At 38.4% G+C, this 24,981-nt stretch overlaps 1 protein-coding gene across 4 annotated transcripts in view; it reads left to right on the top strand.

Moving 5' to 3' along the window:
• Nucleotides 1-24,981, top strand: part of LOC130915132 (CUB and sushi domain-containing protein 3-like) — a 386,272-nt gene that overhangs the window by 26,105 nt on the left and 335,186 nt on the right. For all 4 annotated transcript variants that reach the window (XM_057834920.1, XM_057834921.1, XM_057834919.1 and 1 more), the window contains exon 2: nt 14,663-14,885. In XM_057834920.1, coding sequence (XP_057690903.1) covers nt 14,663-14,885 — 223 coding nt within the window. The remainder of the gene's footprint in view (nt 1-14,662; nt 14,886-24,981) is intronic.

Genomic DNA, 24,981 nt, shown 5'->3' with positions numbered 1-24,981 from the left:
GTTATTGAAAATCAAACTTTTATTATTGCTGTAAGAGCAGACGTTATAATACAGCTCTAGTATTAAATCTCAGAATATGTCACCGGCCATTATGTTATTGAGCACTAAGCAAGTCATTTTTAATGGCATTCCACAGATTTCAGATGTCATGTTTTTTCTACACTGAAATTGATATTGTAAGAACACATACGTTTCCAGGAAAATACATTTTACATACTTTTGTAACATCTCGAGAACACATATGTCTACTCTCATTTCTTCCAGCATTTCATGAGCTGCTTGCATAGTCATAAATATATTTGAATAACCCTTATTGCACTCTTTGCTGGTTGCTGTGACATTAATCCCATTATGCCTTCTCTTTTTGTTTTTCTCTCTATTCTTCCAGGCAATGTGACCTTGTTGAAATGGTTAGTTTGCTGAAAATCAACATTAACTGAATCAATTGCAAAATTCTTTATACCCACATATACTGTATAAGCACACTGACATGTTAACATTCATTCAATCATTTATTCATTTAGTATCCCTTCTGTTTATCGTCACAAGGGGTGCTGGAGACTATACCAGCTTACTATTGGCAAGTGGAGGGGCACACCCTGAACTGGTTTCCAGCCAGTTGCAGTGCAGAAAGATACAAACGACCATTGATGCTCACATTCACACCTATGGACAATTTGGACTGCTCAGTCAACCTATAACAATCACAACGCATGGTAATGCCGTGCTTTGTTTGTTTTATTCAAACAAGCATGTAGCAATATCTAGTAATTGTGAATGTTTGTGCTATCTGTAAGTCAGCCAGACTACCTACTGACACGCCCCTGTGAGAATCCGACTTACGTGTACATGATACTGATTCATAGAACTGAATCACATTTTCCCCACTGTGCATTCACAGCATGCGGTTAATTTGTTTTCTCATCAAACTATATGTTGGATGTGGCACGAAAGTGCAGATTGCAGAAAGCCCCTGTGAGCAGGTGAAGCAAACAAAGGAATGGGGGTCGAAAGGCAACTGAGCCGTGACAGCGGAGTTCAAAGAAGACATAGTGTAGGTCTAGGTGATGAATGCATTTAATGTACAGCCTCTTTCATGCACATGAAAACACATGTAGTTTTTATCCTTTGAGGTAACAACATGCATGTGTAAAATGTTCTTTTCATAGCTCAAGCGTTTCTGGAGCTGGCAGTGCTAAACGTATTACAAGCTCGTGTGTTGCACAACACTTCATCGATTTTAATTCATAATAGATGGCTTAGCGAGAAAAATGAGAAAACAAGAAGGGTAAATGTAACGGGGGCTTAGAAAAAAAGAGGGGGTGTTGTTGAGAGGAGAGAGGGATGTTGCCAGCTGAGGAACAATTGTCTGTAGAGGCAACGAGTGTGAGAGAGTTAAAAAAAAAAAAAAAAAAAAAAAAAAAAACTGACTCCATGGCAGATATTTGATTGTTCAGATAGAAACACACATGTAAAGCGGAGCCAGGGAGCAATATAGTCATCTTGGAAATTGTAGAAGCAGCTTTAGCAGGGAAGCCCAGACTTTACCCTACCCCAGCCACTTCATCCAAATCTTCCGGGACCCTGAGCGTTCCCAGGCCAGCCAGGAAGCAGCATTTCCTTATGAGATGTTTCCTGGTAGTCCCAGAGCCTCCTCACAGTGAGACATGCTTGGAACCAGGGTTGGGAATCTCTGTCATGAAGCCGATTCGATATGTATCTAGATACACAGGTTACGATTCGATTAAAAAACGATACATTTTAAGGCCGAGCGATTCGATACGATTCGATACAGTTTAAGAATGTTACGGTTCGATACAGAGTGAAAACGATACGATAGTAAACATTTGTTGTGTGTGTTCGTACAGTATTTTAAACATATAAAAAAGACCACATTTCTAATAGCAAAATTAAATTAAACAACAAAATTTCATACCAATGTTATGTTTTGTTTTGTTATGAAAAGAAAAATAAGGCTTACTATATGACCGTCATTTTGTTGGATGGGATTGATAATAAAATAAAACTCCAGTGACAGACAACAATAAAGTGCAGTAATACAATTACTGTATTTCCTGGTGTTTTGAACAAAAGAGGTAAGTAATTTAAGTGCAAACATTCAACGTAAACATCTTGCAAACAAAAAAATAATAATTATATGCAGCAGTTCTAGAAAAAAATAATTAAACCTGCTAGTGTTATCATACATAAATAATAAATTATGCTTCACCACTGGTATAATTGGGGGAATAAAAACATAGCATTTTAGACAGACAGGTCAATAATCATTACTTTAACCTTATACACAGCAATGTCATTCACTTATGCCTGTGCTTCCACATTTTTTATTCCTCATCACTGTCCATATCTTTTTTGAAGGGCAGATTTTTCTTGAGGAAGATCAACTAATCCACATGTTCATGTTTAAGTAGACTGCGTTTCGTGGAAACAAAATCTCCAGAGGGTCGCGCTGCCCTTTCCACCATTGTAGTGTGTTATTTTTCAGGGTTAAAAACTCACGATCTCTGTACCGCTCCACACTTCACACTAGCTCTGTCCCATGCGTACAGATCTGGCTCCCTTCATCACTTCAAAGTCCGACTTTTGTTTTCCTGGGTGCGTTGAAAATCAATCGCTGCACGTTGCTGGCGTTGGTGCTCAAACTGTCCATTGTTTTAGCATGTTGCTTCGTTGCCACTACTAGTTTCGTTTTGGGCTGTGAAGAAAACGCTACGGAGCGTGCGTTACAGTGGTTTTGTTAGCTCTCGCGTTGTTAATACACGCCTGTGACGATCGGGTAATGACGGCGACTAGTAGCGGTTCTGCCGAAATGAATGGGAAGTTGAGGCAACCACGACTGTGAGTGGTGCTTGTCCATATTATATGCGTGCAGTTTCAATCTAAGTGTGCTGTTTGGTGAATGACACAAGCGCAGCATGTGAAGTAAAGCTAAATTGTTTTCATTTTAAGCAATGCATTGAACTAGGCATTAGAAGCCGATTCTTGTGCTTGCGATAGCCGAATTCTATCTCTACTATCGGTTCATTGAATATTTAATGGATAATTACTGTCGAATGGTAAGTTTACTATCGATACAGCTGTATCTCTCTCTTGTAAAACCGGATATCCGGTCGTATCGGTTTATCGTTCTCAAGCTTACTTGGAACACCTCGCCTGGGAGGTGTCTAGCAAGCATCCTGATTATATGCCAGAGCCACCTCAACCTGTTCCTGTCAATGCACTAGCACAGCGGCTCGACGAATGACTGGCTCTAATATTCTGCGACACTACTATGCATTAATTAAAAATATTTTTATCCACTGGTCTGAGCCAATGTACAGTGGTATGAAAAAGTATCTGAACCTTTTGGAATTTCCGAATTTCATTTCATAAGAGAGCACATGTCTAAAGTTTGATTTGGCTTTCACAGTATACGGTGGCATGAAAAAGTATCTGAACCTTTTGGAATTTCTGAATTTGATTTCATAAGACAGCTCATGTCTATGATATGATTTGTTTTGGCCTTCACAGTATACAGTGGCATGAAAAAGTATCTGAACCTTTTGGAATTTGTCACATTTCTGCATAAAATCACCATCAAATGTGATCTGATCTTTGTCATATCACACAGATGAAAAAACAGTGTCTGCTTTTAGCTAAAACCACCCGAACATTTATAGGTTTTCAAATTTGAATGAGGATAGCATGCAAGCAATGACAGAAGGGGGAAAATAAGTAAGTGAACCCTCTGCCTAAGGAGACTTAAAGAGCAATTTAAACCAATTTTTACCAAACAATTTAAGTCAGGTGTGTGCCCAATAAATGATGAGTGGTTTAAAGCTGCCCTGCCCACTATAAAACACACACCTGGCTAGACTTGTCTTTGTGAGAAGCATTGTCTGATGTGCATCATGGCTCGGTCAAAAGAGCTGTCTGAAGACCTGCGATCAAGGATTGTTGATTTGTATAAAGCTGGGAAAGGATACAAAACCATCTCTAAAAGTCTGGATGTTCATCAATCAACAGTCAGAGAAGTTGTCTATTAATGGAGGGAGCTTGGCACTGTTGCTTCTCTCCCATGGAGTGGCCGTCCACCAAAGATAATGCCAAGAGTTCAGCGCATAATACTTAGAGAAGTAAAAAAAGAACCCTAGAGTATCTGCTAAGGACTTACAGAAATCATTGGCACATTCCAATATCTCTGGGCACACATCAGCTATATGTAAAACTATGGCCAAGAATGGTGTTTATGGGGGGACTCCATGGAGGAAGCCACTGCTGTTTAAAAAAAAAAAAAACACATGTTGCTCGTTTAATGTTCGCAAAAAGGCACTTGGACACTCCACAGAAGTTTTAGCAAAATATTTTGTGGACTGATGAAACCAAAGTGGAATTGTTTGGGAGTAACACACAACGTCATGTGCGGAAGGAAAATGGAACACCTCATCCCCACCGTGAAGAATGGTCAAGGGAGCATCACGATTTTGGGTTGTTTTGCTGCCTCAGGGCCTGGACAACTTGCTATCATTAATGGAAGAATTAATTCAAAAGTTAATCAGGATGTTTTGCAGGAAAAACTGTGGCCGCCTGTCAGACAGTTGAAGCTAAAAAGAGGATGGATGCTGCAACAAGACAATGATCCAAAACACAGCGGTAAATCAACTTCAGTATGGTTTCAGAAGAACAAAATACACATTCTGGAGTGGCCAAGTCAAAGTCCAGACTTGAACCCCATTGAGATGTTGTGGCATGACCTACAGACAGCGATTCATTCCAGACAACCCAGGAATCTGACTGAACTACATCAGTTTTGTAGACAAGAATGGGCTTAGATTAGTCCTGATCGATGTGCAGGACTGATCCACAGCTACAGGAAGCGTCTGGTTGAAGTTATTGCTGCCAATGGCGGGGCCCACAAAATACTAAATGTGATTGTTCACTTACTTATTTTTCCCCCTTCTGTCATTGTTTGCATACTATACTAATTAAAATATGAAAACCTATAAATGTTTCGGTGGTTTTAGTTAAAGCAGTCACAGTTTTTCATCTGTGGGATTTTGACCAAGATCAGATCACATTTGATGGTGACTTTATAAAGAAATGTGACAAATTCTAAAAGGTTCAGATACTTTTTCATGCCACTATACTGTCAAGGCCAAAACAAATTATATCACAGACATGTGCAGTCTTATGAAATCAAATTTAGACATCCAGAAGACTTTCAATGATGACCTTATCTAGATAGAGAAGATATAAATGTAGTCATTGCAGTTGTACACCTTGGCATATTATGCGTTACCATAAATTAAATACAATATAGTTGTGTAATACTACAACAAAGCTCATCAACCATGACAATATTAATCTGTTTGCCTTCCGTTTGCTCCCACCATATACAGTAACAATATCAATTCCAGCAGTTTGCGATAACCTCGCAAGAACCTCAAAAATGTAGTTCACTCAGCTTGCACTTATGGGACTATAGAGCATGTCTCTAGGTTCATATATTTGTTATTTGCTCATTTCAGCAGAGTCAAACGGAGTGCAAGCAAAAGTACAGAAGAAATGACTGCACTGTGCGTATGCCTTTTAAAATATACTGTGTCATATGTCCGTATTTTTGGATTGAGCATAATTATATTGAACCATTGTGTAGATTGTGGGGTACCGTTATCAATGCCATGCATTTCGAGGACTTTAAGCATCATCCGTGGAGGAACCCGTTAATATTTAAAAAATATCAACTGATATTTACATTCAGTAACTAATATGCATATTAATTCACTGAAATGGGATCATTTCTAGATGGTACGCCGCATAAGTGTTCAGCATGGCCACCCCACAGTTCTGGGAGCTAGGGTTCAATTCTTGGCTGCGGACTTCTTATTTGGAATTTGCATGATACCCCAGTGCCGGTGTGGGTTCTTTCCGTGTTCTCTGGTTTCTTCCCACATCCAAAAAACATGCATGGTAAATTGTTCCTTTGTATGAGCACTGCGTGAATGGCTGTGTGTTGTGCCCTGCAATTTGCTGGCAACCGATTCCGGGTGTACCCCGCTTATTGACCGTAGTTAGCTGGGATAAGTTCGAACACCTCAGAGATCTTAGTGAGGATAAGTGACCTGGAAGATGAATAAATGGATGATTGGATATTTTCCCTGTCATATAGACCCTACTCACATGACGTCACAACCACGCCTCCGCGCCATATTGGTCGTCAACTCGTCGGGTTTAAGCATTACCGCTACGTAAATTCCTCCTATTATTGCGTGTTTTTCTGCTCGTTGACATTAATAATCAAAATGTTGAAGGCGTGTGTGGCGGGTGGTTGCAATAACAGAGAAGATAGACGGAGAGACTTGAAGTTCTACCGTATTCCGAGAGACCCGGAGAGGAGAGCGAGATGGACTGCTGCAATTCGACGAGAAAACTGGGCACCAAACGATCACTACAGATTATGTAGTAGTCATTTTATATCTGGTAAGATGCATTTAATATATATTTAGAAGGTTTTGGGCTGACAACCACAATTAAGATCATTGCGAGGCTAATCGCCGACAACATACAGTTTCAAATTCAAGATGCTTATTTCTTCCACCATCATTGTTTTTTGAATAATATTTAGCTGGTACCAAGTGAAAGAAGTTAAACAGGTGTGTCCAAACCTTTTGCAAAGGGGGCCAGATTTGGTGTGGTAAAAATGCGGGGGGCTACCTTGGCTGATTTACATAGAACAATATATTTCAACAAATTTTAGCAAGCCCTTCCGTGTGTCACATTTGCTTAATAATTTTTTAAATTCATAATTTCAACAATCTCGTCTTTGTGGCGTTCTCTTTCGACACTCTACTGGTAATATTGCTGCTGTGAAATTAAACTAGCTTCAAGTTGCTATAATTTCTCGCTGCGTATCTTCCCTGTAATGTTGTCGTACATGTCAGCGTGTCTTGTTTAGTAATATTGTGTCACATCGAACTCTTTGAAAACAGCGACTGTCCCTTTGCAAACGAGGCAGACACAGTTGTTGCGTGTTTTATTGAAGAAATTGTCCAATATCCACCTATCCTTGAAGCGTCGGCCATCGCAGTCAACTTTTTTTTTATTGATTGTCGCCATTTTAGAAAATTGGAAGTAAAGGGTCACACGGGGTAATGTTGCTTAGAGTGCTGCTCTTAAAGTTTTTCAAACTTTCGTGAGAATAGGCTGATTTTGTGTGGACAAGATAGTTGTAGATATCAGGGTAGCAGATGTAAGGCAGAGAGGGCGAAGACAGCGGGTCGAAAAATATCAATTTAGGCATCAAATATGGATCTGGCAAATGGATAGACTGAAGCTTTTCCACATAACGCCTTTTATGCAACACATCCAATGAGTTTACAGCATCTGAAAGCACCGGGGCTTCCATGAATTGCACTATAAATTGCACGACAAATTGAAACCGTTAAGAATACGGATAAACACTGACGGACAATATGGCGGCCGGATACAGCGACACGTCATTCTGTGACGTTGGTGAGTAGGGTCTATACGTACAGCTTGTAAATTATAACATTAGACATACAGTCATGTGAAAAACTTATGACACCCTTATGACACCCTATGGAAACCTGTGTGTTTTCTAACATATTTTGTCATTTGGATATTTAATATCAATTTTACAATCTTGAGAGACTCAAGTAATAGAACTTAACAATAAAATTGCAAAAAAAGATTGTTTTTAAAACTTTCTGTGAAATATAATTTTAAATAAATGCAATTTCTGTTGAGGAATAAATTAGGACACCCCCACATTCAATCCCACTTAAAATGGCTAAAATCACACACCGGGGTATCGCATCAGGTGCACGTGATAAGAACATCATCAATGTGTTTTGAAGGAGGCTTGCCTTATTTAAACCTCAAATGTAGTATTTTGTGACCCTGTGAAGTGAGGGAAAACACCATGGTGAGATCAAAGGAGCTGTCTGAGGCCTTCAGAAAGAAGATTGTAGATGCTTATGAGTCTGGTAAGGGATTTCAAAAGATCTCAAAAGAATATAAAATCAGCCATTCCACTGTCCGGAAAATAGTCTACAAGTGGAGGACATTCAAAACAACTGCCAACATGCCGTCCAAGCAAGTTCATCCCGAGAGCAGACCGCAAGATGCTAAAAGAAGTATCTAAAAACCCTAGTATGTCATCACGGGACCTACAGCAGGCTCTTGCTGCTGTTGATGTGAAAGTGCATGCCTATACAATCAGAAAGAGACTCCATAAGTTTAACCTTCATGGGAGGTGTGCAAGGAGGAGACCTTTGCTCTCCAAGAAGAACATAAAGGCCAGACTGAAGTTTGCCAGAGTGAATGTAGACAAAGACTAGGACTTCTGGAATAATGTTCTTCGGACAGAGGAATCTAAAATTGAATTATTTGGACACAAAAAGAGAGGACATGTTTGGCGTAAACCCAATACAGCATTCCAGGAAAAGAACCTCATACCAACTGTGAAGTATGAAGGTGGAAGTATCATGGTTTGGGGATGCTTTGCTACAGCAGGTACCTGGAAGGCTTACCATCATAGAATCCACCATGAATTGTATCGTGTATCAGAGGGTGCTTTAGGAACATGTGAGATCATCTGTAAAAAAATTAAAGCTGAAGCGAAACTGGACCCTGCAACATGACAATGACCCTAAACATACCAGTAAATCCACCAAGGACTGGCTGAAAAGGAAGAAATGGAGAGTCCGGGAATGGCCGAGTCAAAGCCCAGATCTTAATCCCATTGAGATGCTGTGGGGTGACTTGAAACGGGCTGTACATGCAAGAAATCCCTCAAACATCTCACAGCCGAAAGTATTCTGCATTGAGGAGTGGGGCAAACTTTCTTCGGACCGATGTCCAAGACTGGTAGATGGCTACAAAAAGTGTCTCAATGTAGTTATTTCACCCAAAGGTGAAGCTATTTGGTGGTAGGGTGTTGTACCTTTTTCCTCAGTTAGAATTTGCATTTATGTTGATATATTTGGTTTTATAAGTAAAACAGTGTTAATTTTTGTTGTTTAGCTGCAATTAAATCACTTTCTTTTCCAGAGATAAAGAAAAACAAGATCGGACATTGACGTGTGAAAATTTCTTAATAACGAACTGAATATTTAATGAGGTGTCCTAATTTTTTCACATGAAAAAAGGGCAGTTAGGAGCATTTTGGTTAACTTAAAAACACAGAATGCCGAGAGAATGAGAAACACCTGGGTGGGCATGAGAGGTGCAAGGGAAGCTTATTGGTCACACACAAGTGAGAAGAGGTGAAAACAATGGGCATTCAAGAAGACAAGACACGAAAAATAAACATGACCCAAATCTGAACAGAAAAACTTTTTTCCTTTTCTGTTTTTATTATTTTTTGTTTTCCCTGTACAGAAAAGTGTATCCGTTCAAGTCTTTTGAATGACCTCAAGAGAACTTTGCATCGGCTTAGTGTTTAATGTAATTCTTTTTATAATTTTTTTTTTCTGTATTTGTATTTGTAAATTATGAGGTAAGTCAAACTGGTAATACATAATGTGCTAAAAGTGCTGCCTTATAGAGATGAAACTAACATGTTAACACAGTATGGCACATATACTATATGCTGTATTTTAAACTTGGTTGTGAGCTAGGGCTATCCCTTCAGTTCTCATCAAGTTTATAGCACTATGCATTTACTTACATTACTATAGTGTCATTTATTTAGCTTGTTCCATTAATTTGTCACCACTCATAAAAAATAAAATGTTAAAGATGTGCAGCAGCATTGAAGGGCCTTGTATCAGGCAGTGTCACTCTGACTTTATGACCTCAGGAGGGAATGAAGAAGAAATGAGGCAAAACGATCTATTGATCAATATAACACCCTACCCGAGTGTCCATGTAACTTCCTCACTTTTGCAATACTTGTTTCCATTATAACTGCTGTCGTTATTGCAGAGGCAGGAGGGTGAAGGAGTGGTTTGCAAGTCAGTGAAGACATTCTGGGCTCAAATCTGATTTGTATGTTGTCCATATTATTCCCTATGTTTTCTGTGTATACTCTGGCTTCTTACTACATTAAAAAAAAATCGTGTTAGGTTTTTCAAGCTTTAAATTGTTCATAGGTATTACTGGGACAAGTTGTTTGTCTATTGCTGTTATTGAGAAGCTTACTAATAGCCCTTTAACATACAGTTAAACAAACAAATCACCAACATGATAAAATGATGCAACACCAAAACCAATATTTGATAAATATGATTAATAAAACTAAAGGACAAGTTTTAGCAGATAAAACCATCATCTCACAGTCGGGACTAAATACTGTCTTACGTACATTTTATTGTTTTTGCAGACAATACATCAATTTATATACCATTAAGAGGCAATGATGGCTTCTCTTCTTATATATCACTGTGGTATGTCTCGAAGACAGTTATACCTCAATGGCCATGATCTTTTTAAATTTTAATGAAAAGAAAACAGAGGTAATGATTTTGTGTCCGAGTGCCTCTTGTGAAGCACCTGTCGACTTGGGCCCATTGCCACCTTATGTTAAGCAAACAATTTCTAATTTGGATTTGAAGATAGAGAAGGATTTTAAATTGGACCAGTAAAATGGTGCAGTAGCAAAGTGCATATTTATTTATTTTTTTGTTTTATGCAACTGGCAAAAATCAAACACTTTCCTCTGATACCCAATTTACAACAGTAATCCATGCTTTGTCACGTCCTGGCTGGATTACTGTAACACACTTTATTTTGGGGTCAGCAATGTTCCCTCTTGCACATTCCCAGTAGTCTTTTAATTGGAGCTTGTAAATGTGGGCAAATAACTTCCATTTCAGCCTCCCTTCACTGCTGCATGTGCAATTTACAATCCATTTTAAGATTTTTTTTAAATTAGTTTTTAAATCTTTAAATGGCTGGGCACCAATTTACCGTTCTGAGCTGCTCCATTTCCATGCTCCTGCTTGATGTCTCAGGTCAGCTGATCAGCTGCTTCTGGTAGTGCTGAGGTTAAAACAGAATCTCAGTGGGGATAGGGAAATTTCTCTTGCTGCTCCCAAATTGTGGAATGATTTGCCATTTTGTACTAGACAAATCCCTTTACTGTCCATTTAAAAAAATAAAAAGTCTTGAAATCTATTTTTTTCCTTGGCTTTCAACACAGCATAGGATTCTACTGGTTTTAGTCTTCTTCTTTTCCTTCAGGCTTTTCCCTTCAGGGGTCGCCACAGCGAATCAGTTGACTCCATCTCACCCTGACATCGGCATCCTCTGCTCTCACACCAACTAGCTTCATGTCCTCTTTAACTACATCCATAAACCTACCCTTTGGTCATCCTTTAGACCTCCTGCCTGGTATATGCAAATCCAGCATCCTTTTGCCAATATACTCACTATCTCTCCTCTGGACATGCCTAAACCATCTCAGTCTGGCCTCTCTGACTTTCTCTCCAAATCCTGTAACATGTGCTGTCCCTCTGATATACTCATTCCTGATCCTCTCCATCCAGGATAGTCCCAAAGAGAACCTTAGCATCTTCATCCCTGCAACCTTCAGCTTTTCTTTAGTGGCGATGTCTCCAGACCAAACAACATTGCTGGTCTCATCACAGTTTTATAGACCTTTCCTTACATTTTAGCTGAAACTCTTCTATCACACATCACACCTGAAACTTTTCTCCACCCGTTCCAGCCTGCCTGCACACATTTCTTTTTTTCTTTTCCACACTCTCCATTGCTCTGGACTGTTGAGCCTAAATACTTAAACTCCTCCAGCTTCTTGGTCTCTTCCTGTAACCTCACTCTTCCACCTGGGTCCCTCTCATTTACACACAGATACTCCGTCTTACTATGGCTAAACTTCCTTTCTCTCCTTTCCAGTGCATACCTCCACACCTTTAGTTTCTCCTCCACCTGTTCCGTGCTCTCACTACAGATCACAATGTCTGTACCGAAGTTTGTATTCGACTGCTGTTTTTTAAGAGCTTTACAATGTGAAGTTCAGTTACTTCTTCAAAACTTGTAAAGTCTATGCATATTGATTTGCTGCAAATAAGCCATTTTTCACTTTAGTCAGGCGCATTTCCTAAACCTCTGAAAGTAGCTGCCATAAAGCCATATTATTTTGGATTAACTTAGCATTTTAACCAAATACCTTTTTTTGAAAAGTTGTTGTTTGACTTAATAACAGTACAGAATAGCTCTCACTACATTGGTAAATTATATTGTGTAAGGTTGTACATTTACTTGCAACAGTGTTAGTTCTGCTCCAGGATATCAGTGGAGTGTTCAATCCTGTAGAAATCAGGGGTGCCCAATACATCAATTTTAGTTTACTGGTCGATCTTAAAGAGATCCACTGACAAAAAAAACTTCTTCAGTTCTTAAAAGATAAATGTTAATGTGAGTCATAATAATTTGATATTACAGTTTTTCTCAATTGGTTTAATATGTTTCTCAAACCGGAACTGAAATTCTCAAAACAGTTTGCACATTTCTCAAAACACGTCGCACAAGTAGCAAAACAACATGGATTACCTGCAAAAGCCAGTTTTTTGTGCATAATTCTTAGTCTTTTGCTCAAAATTAAGTTTCTGTGTCATGTCAGTGCTGTCAGAATGACAAGTCCTTGTTTCATTGTGTGCAGACAAGACAGTCCAATTGCTTTGCCATGCTCTCAATATAACAGTTACTCTGGTGGAAGGATCTGATACTGAAGATGGTTTACGTAAGTTTTGATGAAAATTGTTAGCAAGTTACACCTGTGTGAGGGAGATTGATTGCAAGGGACATGGACGAGATTCAGTTTACACTTTTTCTGTTCTTACAATGTCTTTACAGAGAATGTCCTTGCGATACTGAGAGCAAAAGATAGCATTGAGTATCACAAAGAAACAAACAAAAGCAATATTAGAAATGTGAAAAAACTAAACTTAGAGTGGTGTCAGGATTTTTCCTCAATTCTTTCTACACATCTTGACATTCCTCTCTGTTGGTCCACAAATTTTCAGCCACATCACAACAGATGTCCTCTCTTGCTATACAGCAGTGGTCTCAAACCGGTCCTCAAAGGGCCGCAGGGGGTACTGGATTTCATTCCAACCAAACGAGACAAATACCTTTTCACCAATCTGGTTTCTTACAAGTGTAATCAGTTGATTGCAATCAGGTGCTGCTAATGTTAGTAGAAACCTCATTGGTTGAACTGTTTGTGCTGGATCTGTTGAAACAAAAACCAGGACCCACTGCGGCCCTTTGTGGAGTCGGTTTGAGACCGCTGCTATACAGCGTGGAAAGAAACTTCTTGAATTCCTTATTCAGCCTTTGCAGGCATCTCCTATGATGTCATTTAATGCTGCATTCATGGCATCCAGGAGAGGCATCTGAATGTGAGGCTGGCGATTATACACTTGCCATCTCCATGTGGAAAAAATTATTTTATGGGATTGAGGAATCGGAAGTATGGAGGGAGGAACTCCATTACCTTTTTGTTGTGGCTTGAAAACCATTCCCCGAATATGTTGACGTGGTGCAAACTCACATTGTCCCAAACTATTGGAAATTTTGGTAGGTTAAAACAAGTTACGTAAAATAAGTAATGAAAATGCTTAGAAATAAGCACACATGTTGACATATTCTGACAACATGTCCATTTTGCATGTAAAGATGATGAAAAAACACAAAAGAGAATTAAAAAAAAATACATCATTATAATTTTACACAAAACTGCAATTATCTTTTGGCTTTTCATTGCAAGCAAAATCAAGGAAGATATTACTACCAAAGCATTTGCAATTGCAATCATTTTCTTGAAGAAATTGAGCATCATCTGACAGAATTGCAGGGTTGCCAATACTTTTGACCAACAGTGAATGGCTTCTTTAAAGCGCCGCAAAAAAAAAAAAATTTTGGGATGTGTAGCGCTGCCACTAACCTTACTCCAAAGTGTGGACCTTGAACTCTCTCACAGTTTTTCTGTAGCACCGATAGATCATGGAAAATCGGAGATATAATTGTTTTAATTTAATGGTAAAAAAAAGGAGAAAAAACAATGTTCTGCCATTATGATATTCTGTCACTTGCTTTGTTGGATTTGTATTTTGATTGATATTCAGAAAAAATAGGACATGTTTAACAGAGGAACCAATATAAATGCCTTTTTTGCTTAATCTCCCACCCTTCCTGATGTTTGGCCTTTGATTAATATACAAAGCACATGATAAAATGCCAGATCTCGTTTAGGCACAAGTTACAATACAATGCAAATACTATTTGAATCGTTCTAAACAACTCAGAACGCACCTCTTTACCTCCCTTGCCCAGAAGGCATATTTGGATTGACTTGTAAGCATGGCCAGTATTTAGAAGTTGTTTACAATTTAGGATCGCAAAATATTTTCAATTTCAAAGAGCTTGACATAACTAGCCAGTTGTCACGGTCGAGGACAGAACAAACGCAAAGCATGACACCTGTGTAATTTAATCAAGACTGTCTTAATTAGAACAAAAAAAATATCTATAGGTAATTATAATATTACAGGAACAAAAAAAATAAAAAATAAAAAAATAAAAAAAGCTATGTAAATCCTTTAAGATTCAAATAGGTTCACGCTCATTTTAATACGTGACTGACTTATCTAACGTATGTTTTCTTCCTTTCCAGGTTTTATCCATACTTGTGGAGGCACTTTAAAGGGGAGGAATGGGACAATAGAAAGCCCTGGGTTTCCATATGGTTATCCCAATGGAGCAAACTGTACCTGGGTGATCATTGCAGGAGAGGGCAACAGGATACACATAGTTTTTCAATCTTTCGCTGTGGAAGAAGAATATGACTTTTTATCTTTGTATGATGGGCACCCACACCCAGCAAACTTCAGAACAAGGTAAGTCATTCTGCTCCTCTCTCTTCTGTTGACCTTTAAGTTTTTGAATTCTGATCTTAGGAAGTTAGTAATGGAAAGCGGGTAGCAAGCTTTCTCCTTTTGTGAAGGGCTGTAACTGTTGAGCATTTTACTAATGTCCCATCACATTCCGCCAAAGTTCTACACTCTGTACATAGTTCTGATGACAAAGCCAAGGGTTAAGTGAGCAGAATGACTTCGTGGTTGGCCAAGCATCTAACGCTTTTGCAGTAATATGCGATAAGTAAGGGTGTAACGGTACATGTATTCGTATTGAATTGTTTCGGTACTTGGTGCTCGGTTCAGAACGGAGGCGTACCGAACGGGTTTCTGACGTAATGTAACCCTTACTTTTCAAGGCTGTGAGTCGATCAGGTTGCAGTTTCTTTATGTAGATTATATTTACTCCGTCTTCTCTATGATAATGAGGACCAACACGGTAGGACAGTAAGAAACGTCAACGGCGCGACAACGTGGCCGCCGCGAGAACGCAGTGAAACGCGGCCGTTAAAGTCAGTCAGCCAATGCACACCAGTCGCAGTGTGGCCGCGTGTTAGACGCGTCCCAGAAGCGGCGCAACGTGATGCACGCGAAAAGAACGGCAGAGTTTATTATTTGACACGAGACGCGGCCCTCCTGCGTCAATACTACTAGCTAGCAGACCGGAAGTCACTCGTGTAAAAATACGCTGGATCCGGTCGATTTTCAAACTAATATGCAATCGTAACCCACTTTTTGAGTCCATCAGATCTCTTGAGTGGTACATCGGGGGACAGTTGTCTTTGTTGATTTACTACTGTCTTCTCTGCTATAATAATAACCAACACGGCCCCGTGTTCAATACAAAACCCTCCTACCACGACAAAACAAATAGGAACTAATATTAACATAGGAGCTAAAGTTATACAACATAAAATATACAATATAAATGAATACTACATCACATTTGTAAAATATAAACACATAATAAAATAAATAATAGCCCATTTAAATAAAATAAATTGAAATGAGCTAAAACATCTGTAATTAAATAATAAGAATAATATACAGATCCTGCTTACACAATTACATTTATTCATTTCTGTGTGACCCTTTAACTTGAGAAAATCCACCAATAAAGCTTTTGAAAAACGTTCATAAGAAAAAAAAAATCATTGACGCTTTTCATTTGTAAAATACATATTAAAATCTTTGTCATTGGGATTGCTTTTCTCTTTAGCACAGGACTGCTTTTTTCTTCTTTCTTTCAGAAAGAAAGCTGACCAATTCGCGGGGTCTGAAATGCAAATTGTTGTTGGATTATTACCTTTAAATACCCGCTACTTTTTGAGCAGAATTCTAGCTTTGTATAGGCTAATGTTCCTATTGTTGAAAACACAAAAGTGTGTAAAAAACAACTAGCACATTTATATATTGCATTTTGTTTTCTTACTGTGCCGAAAATGAACCGAAACGTGACCTCAAAACTGAGGTACGTACCGAATCGAGATTTTTGTGTACCGTTACACCTCTAGCGATAAGTAATTATTCACAATGTTTGTAGACCACTGGAAAACAGTGCCCCATGAACTAAAAGCCCAGGTTGGTTCAACTTGCATTTGAGAGGAACGTAACCTGAAAATGCACAAACTGGTGGAAGGCAAACAGACAATTACCCAACAATAGAGAGGGGAGGGAAGCCTCTAGCATTATGTGGCAATTGATGTTTTGCTTTTTTGTTTGCTAAATGGTTGACTAAACATAAGAAAGGAAAGGCCAGACAAATATTCATATAAAAAAAATGTTAATTATACCTATACTACGTTTATTTGTTATAGTATTCATTATTATTATATTTGATATTGGCATTATATAAAGCCAACAGGTTTAGTCAATTAGAGTTGCTAATTACTTAATTGTTCATGATATTTGCATTACTTCTAACATACAATTACTATTGAAACTGGATTTTTTTTTGGAGGCAACCCCCCTCATTATAAGATACCCACATTAAGAATATGCATTTAATTCCCAATGGCAAACAATTTAGCAACATCTAACTGCAATACTCCACCTCTTTTCTGAATGTTCAGTCTTAGCCATGGGATGCAGCATGCTTCAGATCAAATGTTGAAGTCCTTATTTGAAATGTTTTGCAAGAAGAGACATCAACTATTTTACTTGTTTACTTCAGTCACTGACAAAACAGTTATCTACTTGGTGTGCTTTCTGAATTTTGTAGAAACAGAATTTTTGAGAACATTTGTCCCTTCCTTTAATTTGACAGATTGTCTGAATGAATTATGTTCACCTTGATGTTTTTACGTAAGATACACAGGGCCAATGTTCAGTATCTTAATTTGTAAGGCAAGGTCATGTTCATGTAAAGAAAAAAAACATCTGCAACAACACTGTTTTTTTAAATTGCTGTTAATACACTGAATTTCGGATCTTGAGGTCCCATAAGTACTGTATATATACATGCCCAAACTGTGGAAACACCTTCTCATTCATGCATTTTCTTGATTTTCACGACTATCTACATTTTAGAGTCACTGCAGGTATCAAAGCTATAAATGAACACATGTGTATTTATGTACTCAGCAAAAAACAAAGGAAAAAAATCCATAAATAGGATTCTCATTCAGACTACACACTAAACCGGTCGCCAGTCAGGTGTAGGCACATAGAGACAGACAACAATTTGCATTCAAATTCAGAACATCGCTCTATGTGAATTGACCCTACGCTGCCAGCAACAAAGACTGATGAATGTACCGCCACACAATCAGTGGCTCAATCGGCACCCACTCTATCTTTATTCGTGTATGCTTATATTTGAGTTAATTACGTGAACAAGTTCACACATGGTTTGAGTACCTGTAAGGTGGAAATGTTTTACGAAAGTGAGGACCATTTGGCATTCCTAACAGTTTGGGCGATGTTTGATTGTGTGTCTTTTTCTAAGTAGTAGACTCCATCACGCCTGCTCGGAGATATGAATGCCACATGTTTTTGTCTTGCATTCTTTGTTTCTTTTCTTTTCTTTTTTTTTTTTTTTTTGTCCTCACATGTCTGTACCCCACTATTCCAGGCTGTGGCTCTGCATCCACTCCTCTTTGTTCACAAGTTTGCTGATTTTACATGCACAGAAACATTAAAAGTGAAAGGAAATAACATGTTGACTTCAGTTAAAATGCGACACCCCCCCAAAAAAAATGAAATGGGCCATAAATCTTATTTGGTTACAAATACAAAGAGAAAAAAAAAATATTATTAACAATAACTGACATTTCATGCAGCTCAGACTAATGGTGTTATAAAATATCGATTCTAATATATATTGCAATATTACATCAAGCAATTCTTGTATGAATCAAAAATCCATCTGAAAGTCATGCACATTTGGAGAACATTTTCGGGCAACATATCTTTTTTAAATGCGAATGTCTCTATCTGGGTGATTTGAAGCTGGAAAATTGGAAAGTCAATGATACAAAATTGTTGAAGATTCTATTAGAAGCCACTAAGAAATGTATTACCAGGAAATGGCTTAAAAAAGAATCACCTACTATTGGGCAATGGATGGACATTGTACATTAAAATTTTACATCATGGAGGAGCTGTCATTTTCACTTAAATTTGAGATTGATACATTTTATTTGATATGGTTCAAGTGGACAGAGTACGTGAAACCAATAAGAATGGATTTAAATTGATGCTCAAAAGAGAAAGTACTTCCAAATTTTGTTGGATAAGAAAACAATACCTGATGTGCTCCCAAATGTTTTAAGTTGTTGTGTTTTTCTTTCTTTCTTTATTTTTTAAAATGTTTGTAAACATTTTTATATATTTCTTTTTCTGTTTCCTTTAAAAGAAAAGAAGTAATGAATTGAGAAATAGATTATATTCCTTCACTATTGTAAGTACAATGCACTGTATATTAGGAGTGGGAACCTCAGGGCACCTCACGATACGATACGATTCGCGATACAAGGCTCACGATAACGATTATCTCATGATACCACAATACAGCAATTATCGATATATTGGTCAGAAATTTGATACATGATATTTTACGATATTACTGTTGAAACGAGAGAAAAAAAAAAGATATTTCAAAATAGAAAAAGTACTGTTTAAGTCATTTATTAAACAGTGACACCTTTTCTGTGCATCACTGCAGTAAAATATGAATCTACTGCAAATTGTGTACCTGCACATATAGAGGTAACAAACCACAACCACTGATATCTCTTGGAGAGATTATGATGAATGGCACACTTAATTTCTGTAAGTTTTAAATATTTTACAAAAAATTAACAGTGCTGTAGGTGTCAGTCAGCAGTTGAGCTTGGAGTGGGGCAATGATAAAATTGGTGGGTCTTTTCTTCGTATATGACCTTTGTTGCCAAAAGCATTGGTTTGAGCACTCCCACCATCTGCTTCAGCATTTGAGATGTCGGACTCAGTCACAATTTTCCTCTCCTTAAAAAAACCAAAATAAAACAAAAAATATTAGTTACTAATAGCTTTTGAGTTGAAATCCTGATTTTTTTTGTGTTGGAAGTATTGAGTGGATAAAAAAAAATAATTGAATGTATAGAAATTAAAAATGCAATAATTACCTATTTTAAATATGTGGGCTACATTAATTATCATGCACATCACCTTATATATCTTGGAAGCTAGTCAAACCATTTGTATAGCTTATTGCATCAAAATGGCAGTAATAACAGTTTGTGTAGTAAACTAGATGGAAAGTGGTTCTAAAATAATATCAAATAAATCAATAAGTCCACGTAGGCTTCTTCGATATTCATTTTCATCCAGTTTAGGGTCCTGGTTTATTTTATATCACTCAACACTAGAGGTGTGCATCGGCACTGCCCTCACGATTCGATTCGATTACGATTCGGAGGGCCACGATTCGATTCGATTCGATTCGATTCGATTAAGAGGGCCACGATTCGATTCGGCAATGCATCACGATGCATTAAAGCCTGGGATGCATTAAAATGCTAAACAAAGCATATTTTTCGTGAATCATGAGGCAACACAAGCGGTCAGACATTAAACACCTTTTTATAGGCTCTTGTGTCATTCCTGGTTGTAGTCAAATGAAAATAGTAATATATATAAAAATAATAAAAAAACATCACAGCATTTAATTAGTGCTTTGAATGAGACCAGGGCTTTCTTTCTTTTTCTTTCTTTCTTTTTTTTTTTTTACACACACTAGCAGCCTTTCATTTTTTAAACACCGCATAAGTTTGGTCAAGTTTCCCACCAACCTCATAGAAGCCAAAATGTCTCCATATGCCTGCTTTCAATGTCTTTGGTGCGTCAATAATCTTTCGCGCTTCCTCTTTCTCCGCTTTAGCCATTGTTATTATGTCTTATCTCTGCTTTGAGTGCCACTGCGCAATTGCGCATGTCTGTGACGTTACTCCCGTGAGGAAGTCAATTTTAGTTCCTCATCCCCCCTGCATTGCTTGTACAATAGCTCCCTCTACAGGTAAACATGAGAATAATAATACAAATGGTGAAACCAAATCCATTGCATCACTGGAAGATTTTTGAACGGACTTATATATTTTAATATGTGCTGAATCGATTCGGCTTGTTGCCCGCATCGAATCGCATCGTCCATGGCCCGCATCGGGATGCATCGCCGCATCGATTATTGTTGACACCAGTACTCAACACCAAATGTCATCAAAATAATATACCCACCTGTATGTAAAATAAAAAATCAATTACATTGCAAAACTTTCTTACCTCAAGTGATTAAAGTGAAGCAGTGAAGACATCCGTGTCCACTTTGTCACCAGCTAGCAGTGAACCTTATTTTTGTTAGACAATTCTTGCACACAGCAAAGTCCTTGTTCACCTTACTTCCTTTCTTGTTAGAGTAAAATCTAAAGTGTGATTTGTAGCAATATTTTGGTCACTTTTTTCTCCACCGTTCCCACAAAGCTTTATTTTTTTCAACCCACTTGGAGCTTCCTTTCTTCTTCTCCAGCCGGCTTGTGCGCACTTTACCTTCACCGCCACTCTTGAGCGCCCCTAGTGGACCGTCAAGGAATTGCTCAACAAACACAGCAGTTTACAGCATCCAATGGCCACTGTGTCAAATAAAAGTATCGATACTTGGCAGGAGCATATCGACAACCGATCGGGTTGCAAAATATCGCGATATATCGCTGCATCGAGATATTGTTACACTCTTACTGTATATTGTTTGTGAGAAAAAAAAATCCGTCTGGATTGTTGCTGACACGTTTGTTTTTGGTGGAAATAAACAATACAATGGCTGCACTTCTACTCCCATTCACCTGGTGGCAGCGCACAGCTGCCTTGCCTTGCCCTCTGCTGAAATAAAAACAACATCATGCGAGTTATCTATAGTCTCGCTGGATTTGGCGCCACAGAGCAAAGGTTTCAACTTGGCAGAGATGGAGATACGTGATGCCTCAAAGCAGTTTGAAATTTGGGTTCTTTTGGCTTTTACTGCAAAAATAGAGGCATGAAGTGTGAAAAGAGCCACACCATACGCAAGCTCTGCAATGCAAAAGAAATACTGCGGATATGCCAAGTTATTTTTGGTCTTTTGGGCCTGTGGTGCAAAAACATTAACATTTCAAAGACAGTACTTATTTCTAGACATGCCTATACAACACAAAGATGACCTTGTGCTGCTCTTATTTTTACAAGAAGGTGCAAAAACATTAGCTGTTTCAAAGGCAGTACTTAATTCTCTCAACAATACAATACAATTTACACTGGTGGTATTATTTCCACATTTTCTAGAAACAAACAAAGTGCCTTTAGAAAAAAAGACTTCTTTCAACCAATATACTTTATTTTCACAGATTTCTATTAACTACTAGATAACTATTTTGCATGTTTGTAGTGTTACTGTTGTACTTAATCCTGGTTTTACACATTCTGCATCTGGAGTAACTTTTGTACACCACCAAACAATGCAGAAATAAACATGGAAATACACTTTAGCGAATTCTCTAATTAGCATATCGCTCAGCGCTAACTATGAACATCTCAAAAACATCAACAACAAAGGCTAAACAGTACAAGAAGGTTCGTGTACTCACCTCTTATAGACGCACGTTGGACTTAGCAACACACTAGGGACATTTTCCGATTAACATGACTTGAACCTACTGCTAGACAACTGAAAGGCAAGGAGAAACCAATTATCTCTCTTCCCCTCTTGCTCTATAAAATAACTTGCGCACAGAAGAGGATCTAAAGTGCGACCGCCAGGTCCCTGCCTGTCTCATACACACCTGTCTTATACACAAATTTATTTTCGAGTCTTTTGAATAGGAGTAAATCTCTCTTTCAGTAACTTCTGCTGCAGCCATCCTCACCTTGTGCGTCCCTTAAGGTGTCCGGGTAGCAGACGTGTCTTGAATTTCATTCCGCTAGCAGCGGGTGTCATTAAGTTATTAGGGAAAAATCATCATTTTTGAACATTTATGAATCGTAATCGAATCGTCACTTGTCAAATCTCAATGAATCTAATAATCAGCGTATTGGCACACCGCTACTATACATCCTTTAAGATTTTTTTTTTTTTTTTCATATTTAGAATTCTGCAACTTTCGACTAAAGCTGGTTTGCACTAAAGATGGTTTGCACTACAAAAGAGAAAATGTCATAATGAAAGCCGTAAGTTGTTCAAACATAAACCAAAAACAAAATATTGGTAGCATTTTATGTTTTGTTTTGATCTCATTCAGATAAAAGAAATAAGAATCGGCCACATTAGTATTTTCGCTGCTAGCACCTAAAACAGTTTTTCTCCTCCTCAGCTGTTCTAAAGCTTTAAAATGACATGTTTTTTTTGGATTTTGTCACTAATTTGGTCTTCAAGTAGATTATATAATGTAGGACTGAATCTGATGTCTCCTGGGACAACAAGCATAAGTATGCAACAGAAAACTACAGGCTGAATGCTGTGTGCGCATGTGTAACCGGTCTATATGAAACCGGGCTGCATGACGCAATCAGTTCCCCTCGTCCAGGTCCAGATTCAAACCTTAGCCTCCAGCGCCTTCTCTTGAAGGCATCAGGAGGATGGTCTCCCATGCAACGTACACAACGGACATGCGTGCATCCAATACACTCACCTTCTGAAACCTTTATTGCCAATCCGGGTCACGGCACCAATGTAACCTGTCTGCATGGGGCCGCGCCGCACGAAGCGTCCAGATCGTCCAGATTAGGACTCGAACCTGCGCCACATGGCGCGGCCAGCACAGAAGAGTACGCTAACCACAAGGCTATAATCAACTCAAGCCGCCAGTGCACTCTCTAGAAGGCATGGTAAGGGAAGTTTTCCATGCAACGCATGGCACAATGGACCTGCATGCCCCAGTTGCACATGCCCTCGACTGGCTATCTCGTCACCTACATGCAACAGACTCTAACAAGTCTGTAATTAATTAAACTGAGGGGGGTATTTGCCTATTTTTCAGGCACAGGGTTAGGGTTCAGGGCGAACATGTCTTGAGGAAGAGTGGAGGTGGATCGGCAGAGGAGAGCATTACGGCACACATTGCAGCAGAGGATGAGCTAGAAGAAAATGACGGGGCTCGGTACCACCTAGCGTTTCAGCAGGTTACACCTGAAGACAGAAGACATTTGACGATTTCTTAAAATTAGGTGAATGGGTCAGAAAGCCTCTCTGTTTTTTTTTATTTTTTCATTGCTTTTCTACATATGCAACCATACAAAGGACAAGAACAGACAGAAAAAATGAGGAAATGCCTTATGGAACAATTAAGAGCTCATAATATTGAAATTTGCATGTAACCCCCTCCACCCTTTAATCAGCCATGATACAAGAAAATAAGGGCTATGAAGACCAATAGATAATAGCCAATGCTGCATAGCTACCCAGTTTCAAGACGATCGGTTGACAAATAACGGAGGAGTAGGACTTAAAATTTAGTGTCCACAAGAAGAACAACAACAATTACTACTTGAGTGGCAATTTAACAGGCCTTCAGCCCGTAGTTATAAAAATTTATATCCGTGGTTCAGTATATATGAGAGAGTTTAATTTTATTTTCTATAAAACAAAACTCCAAAAGAAGTGTCTTGTTTATAATTGTTGTAATGCTCTGGGATGTTTTTCTTCCAAATACTCTACATACCCTTAGTCCATATTTGTCCACTCACGAATTAAATGTGAACAAGATGATCTTTCTGCTTCCTTTTCCGCATTCAGGTCGATTGTAAATTGGAAGCGAGAAAGGTGAAAAGAGGTTTTTGCTCTCCTCAAAATGTAATAATGAATGCCACACGAAATCTAACAAATAATTTTTAACATAGAAAAAGGAAGTACACCCCCAAGATGATGCTGATGAGTTTTGCTTCTCGCTGATTTAATATTAGTCTTTGACCTCTAATGCAATGCCTGCATCTTTTCAAACTGCACTTACTTACTTCCTTACTGGTGAAGAATGTTAAGTTAGATTTTGCAGTATTTGTGCTGAATTTTGTGGTAGGAGGAAAGAGGCATGAGGTATTATTGCAAATACCAAACCTTACTCAAATGGTGCTCTCATTTTTGCATCTGCTATGACAGAAGACCCCATTTGTAGTGGGTGTGTGACAACTGATTGTGGGCCTAAAATCGATAAGAATTACAGTCTTCTCTGGTAGCTGGCTGCCTTTACTGGCCACATTATTCACGGGCAGTGGGAAATGAAGGGACAGCCTGTTCTGCTTGTGTCACAGTGACAAAATGATAAAATCACATTGTGAAACAAGCTTTACAATATTTTGCCATACATATCGTATGTACAAAGCTCGACTTAAAGGGGAAGTTCAGGATTTTGGACATGAGGCTTAATCTTCGAGTTAGCTAGGGTTTAATTCGTCAGTGGAGTTGATGATAAAAAAAATTCTGTGTAGTTTGTTAGTGTTTTGTTAGTTGTAGGGCTCCGGACGGCTAAGCTAGTACGAGTCATTTGGACCATCTTAGCATGCCAATAAAAAACAACATACGAACACATGAAAATCATCGGTAACTCATGCAATCAATAGTGTCTTGTACGTTTTCAGG

The sequence above is a fragment of the Corythoichthys intestinalis genome, chromosome 4 (genome assembly GCF_030265065.1).
Source record: "Corythoichthys intestinalis isolate RoL2023-P3 chromosome 4, ASM3026506v1, whole genome shotgun sequence".
Classification (NCBI taxonomy): domain Eukaryota; kingdom Metazoa; phylum Chordata; class Actinopteri; order Syngnathiformes; family Syngnathidae; genus Corythoichthys; species Corythoichthys intestinalis.
The sequence above is the reverse complement of the archived record's forward strand: the minus strand, read 5'-3'. Positions and strand labels throughout refer to the sequence as shown.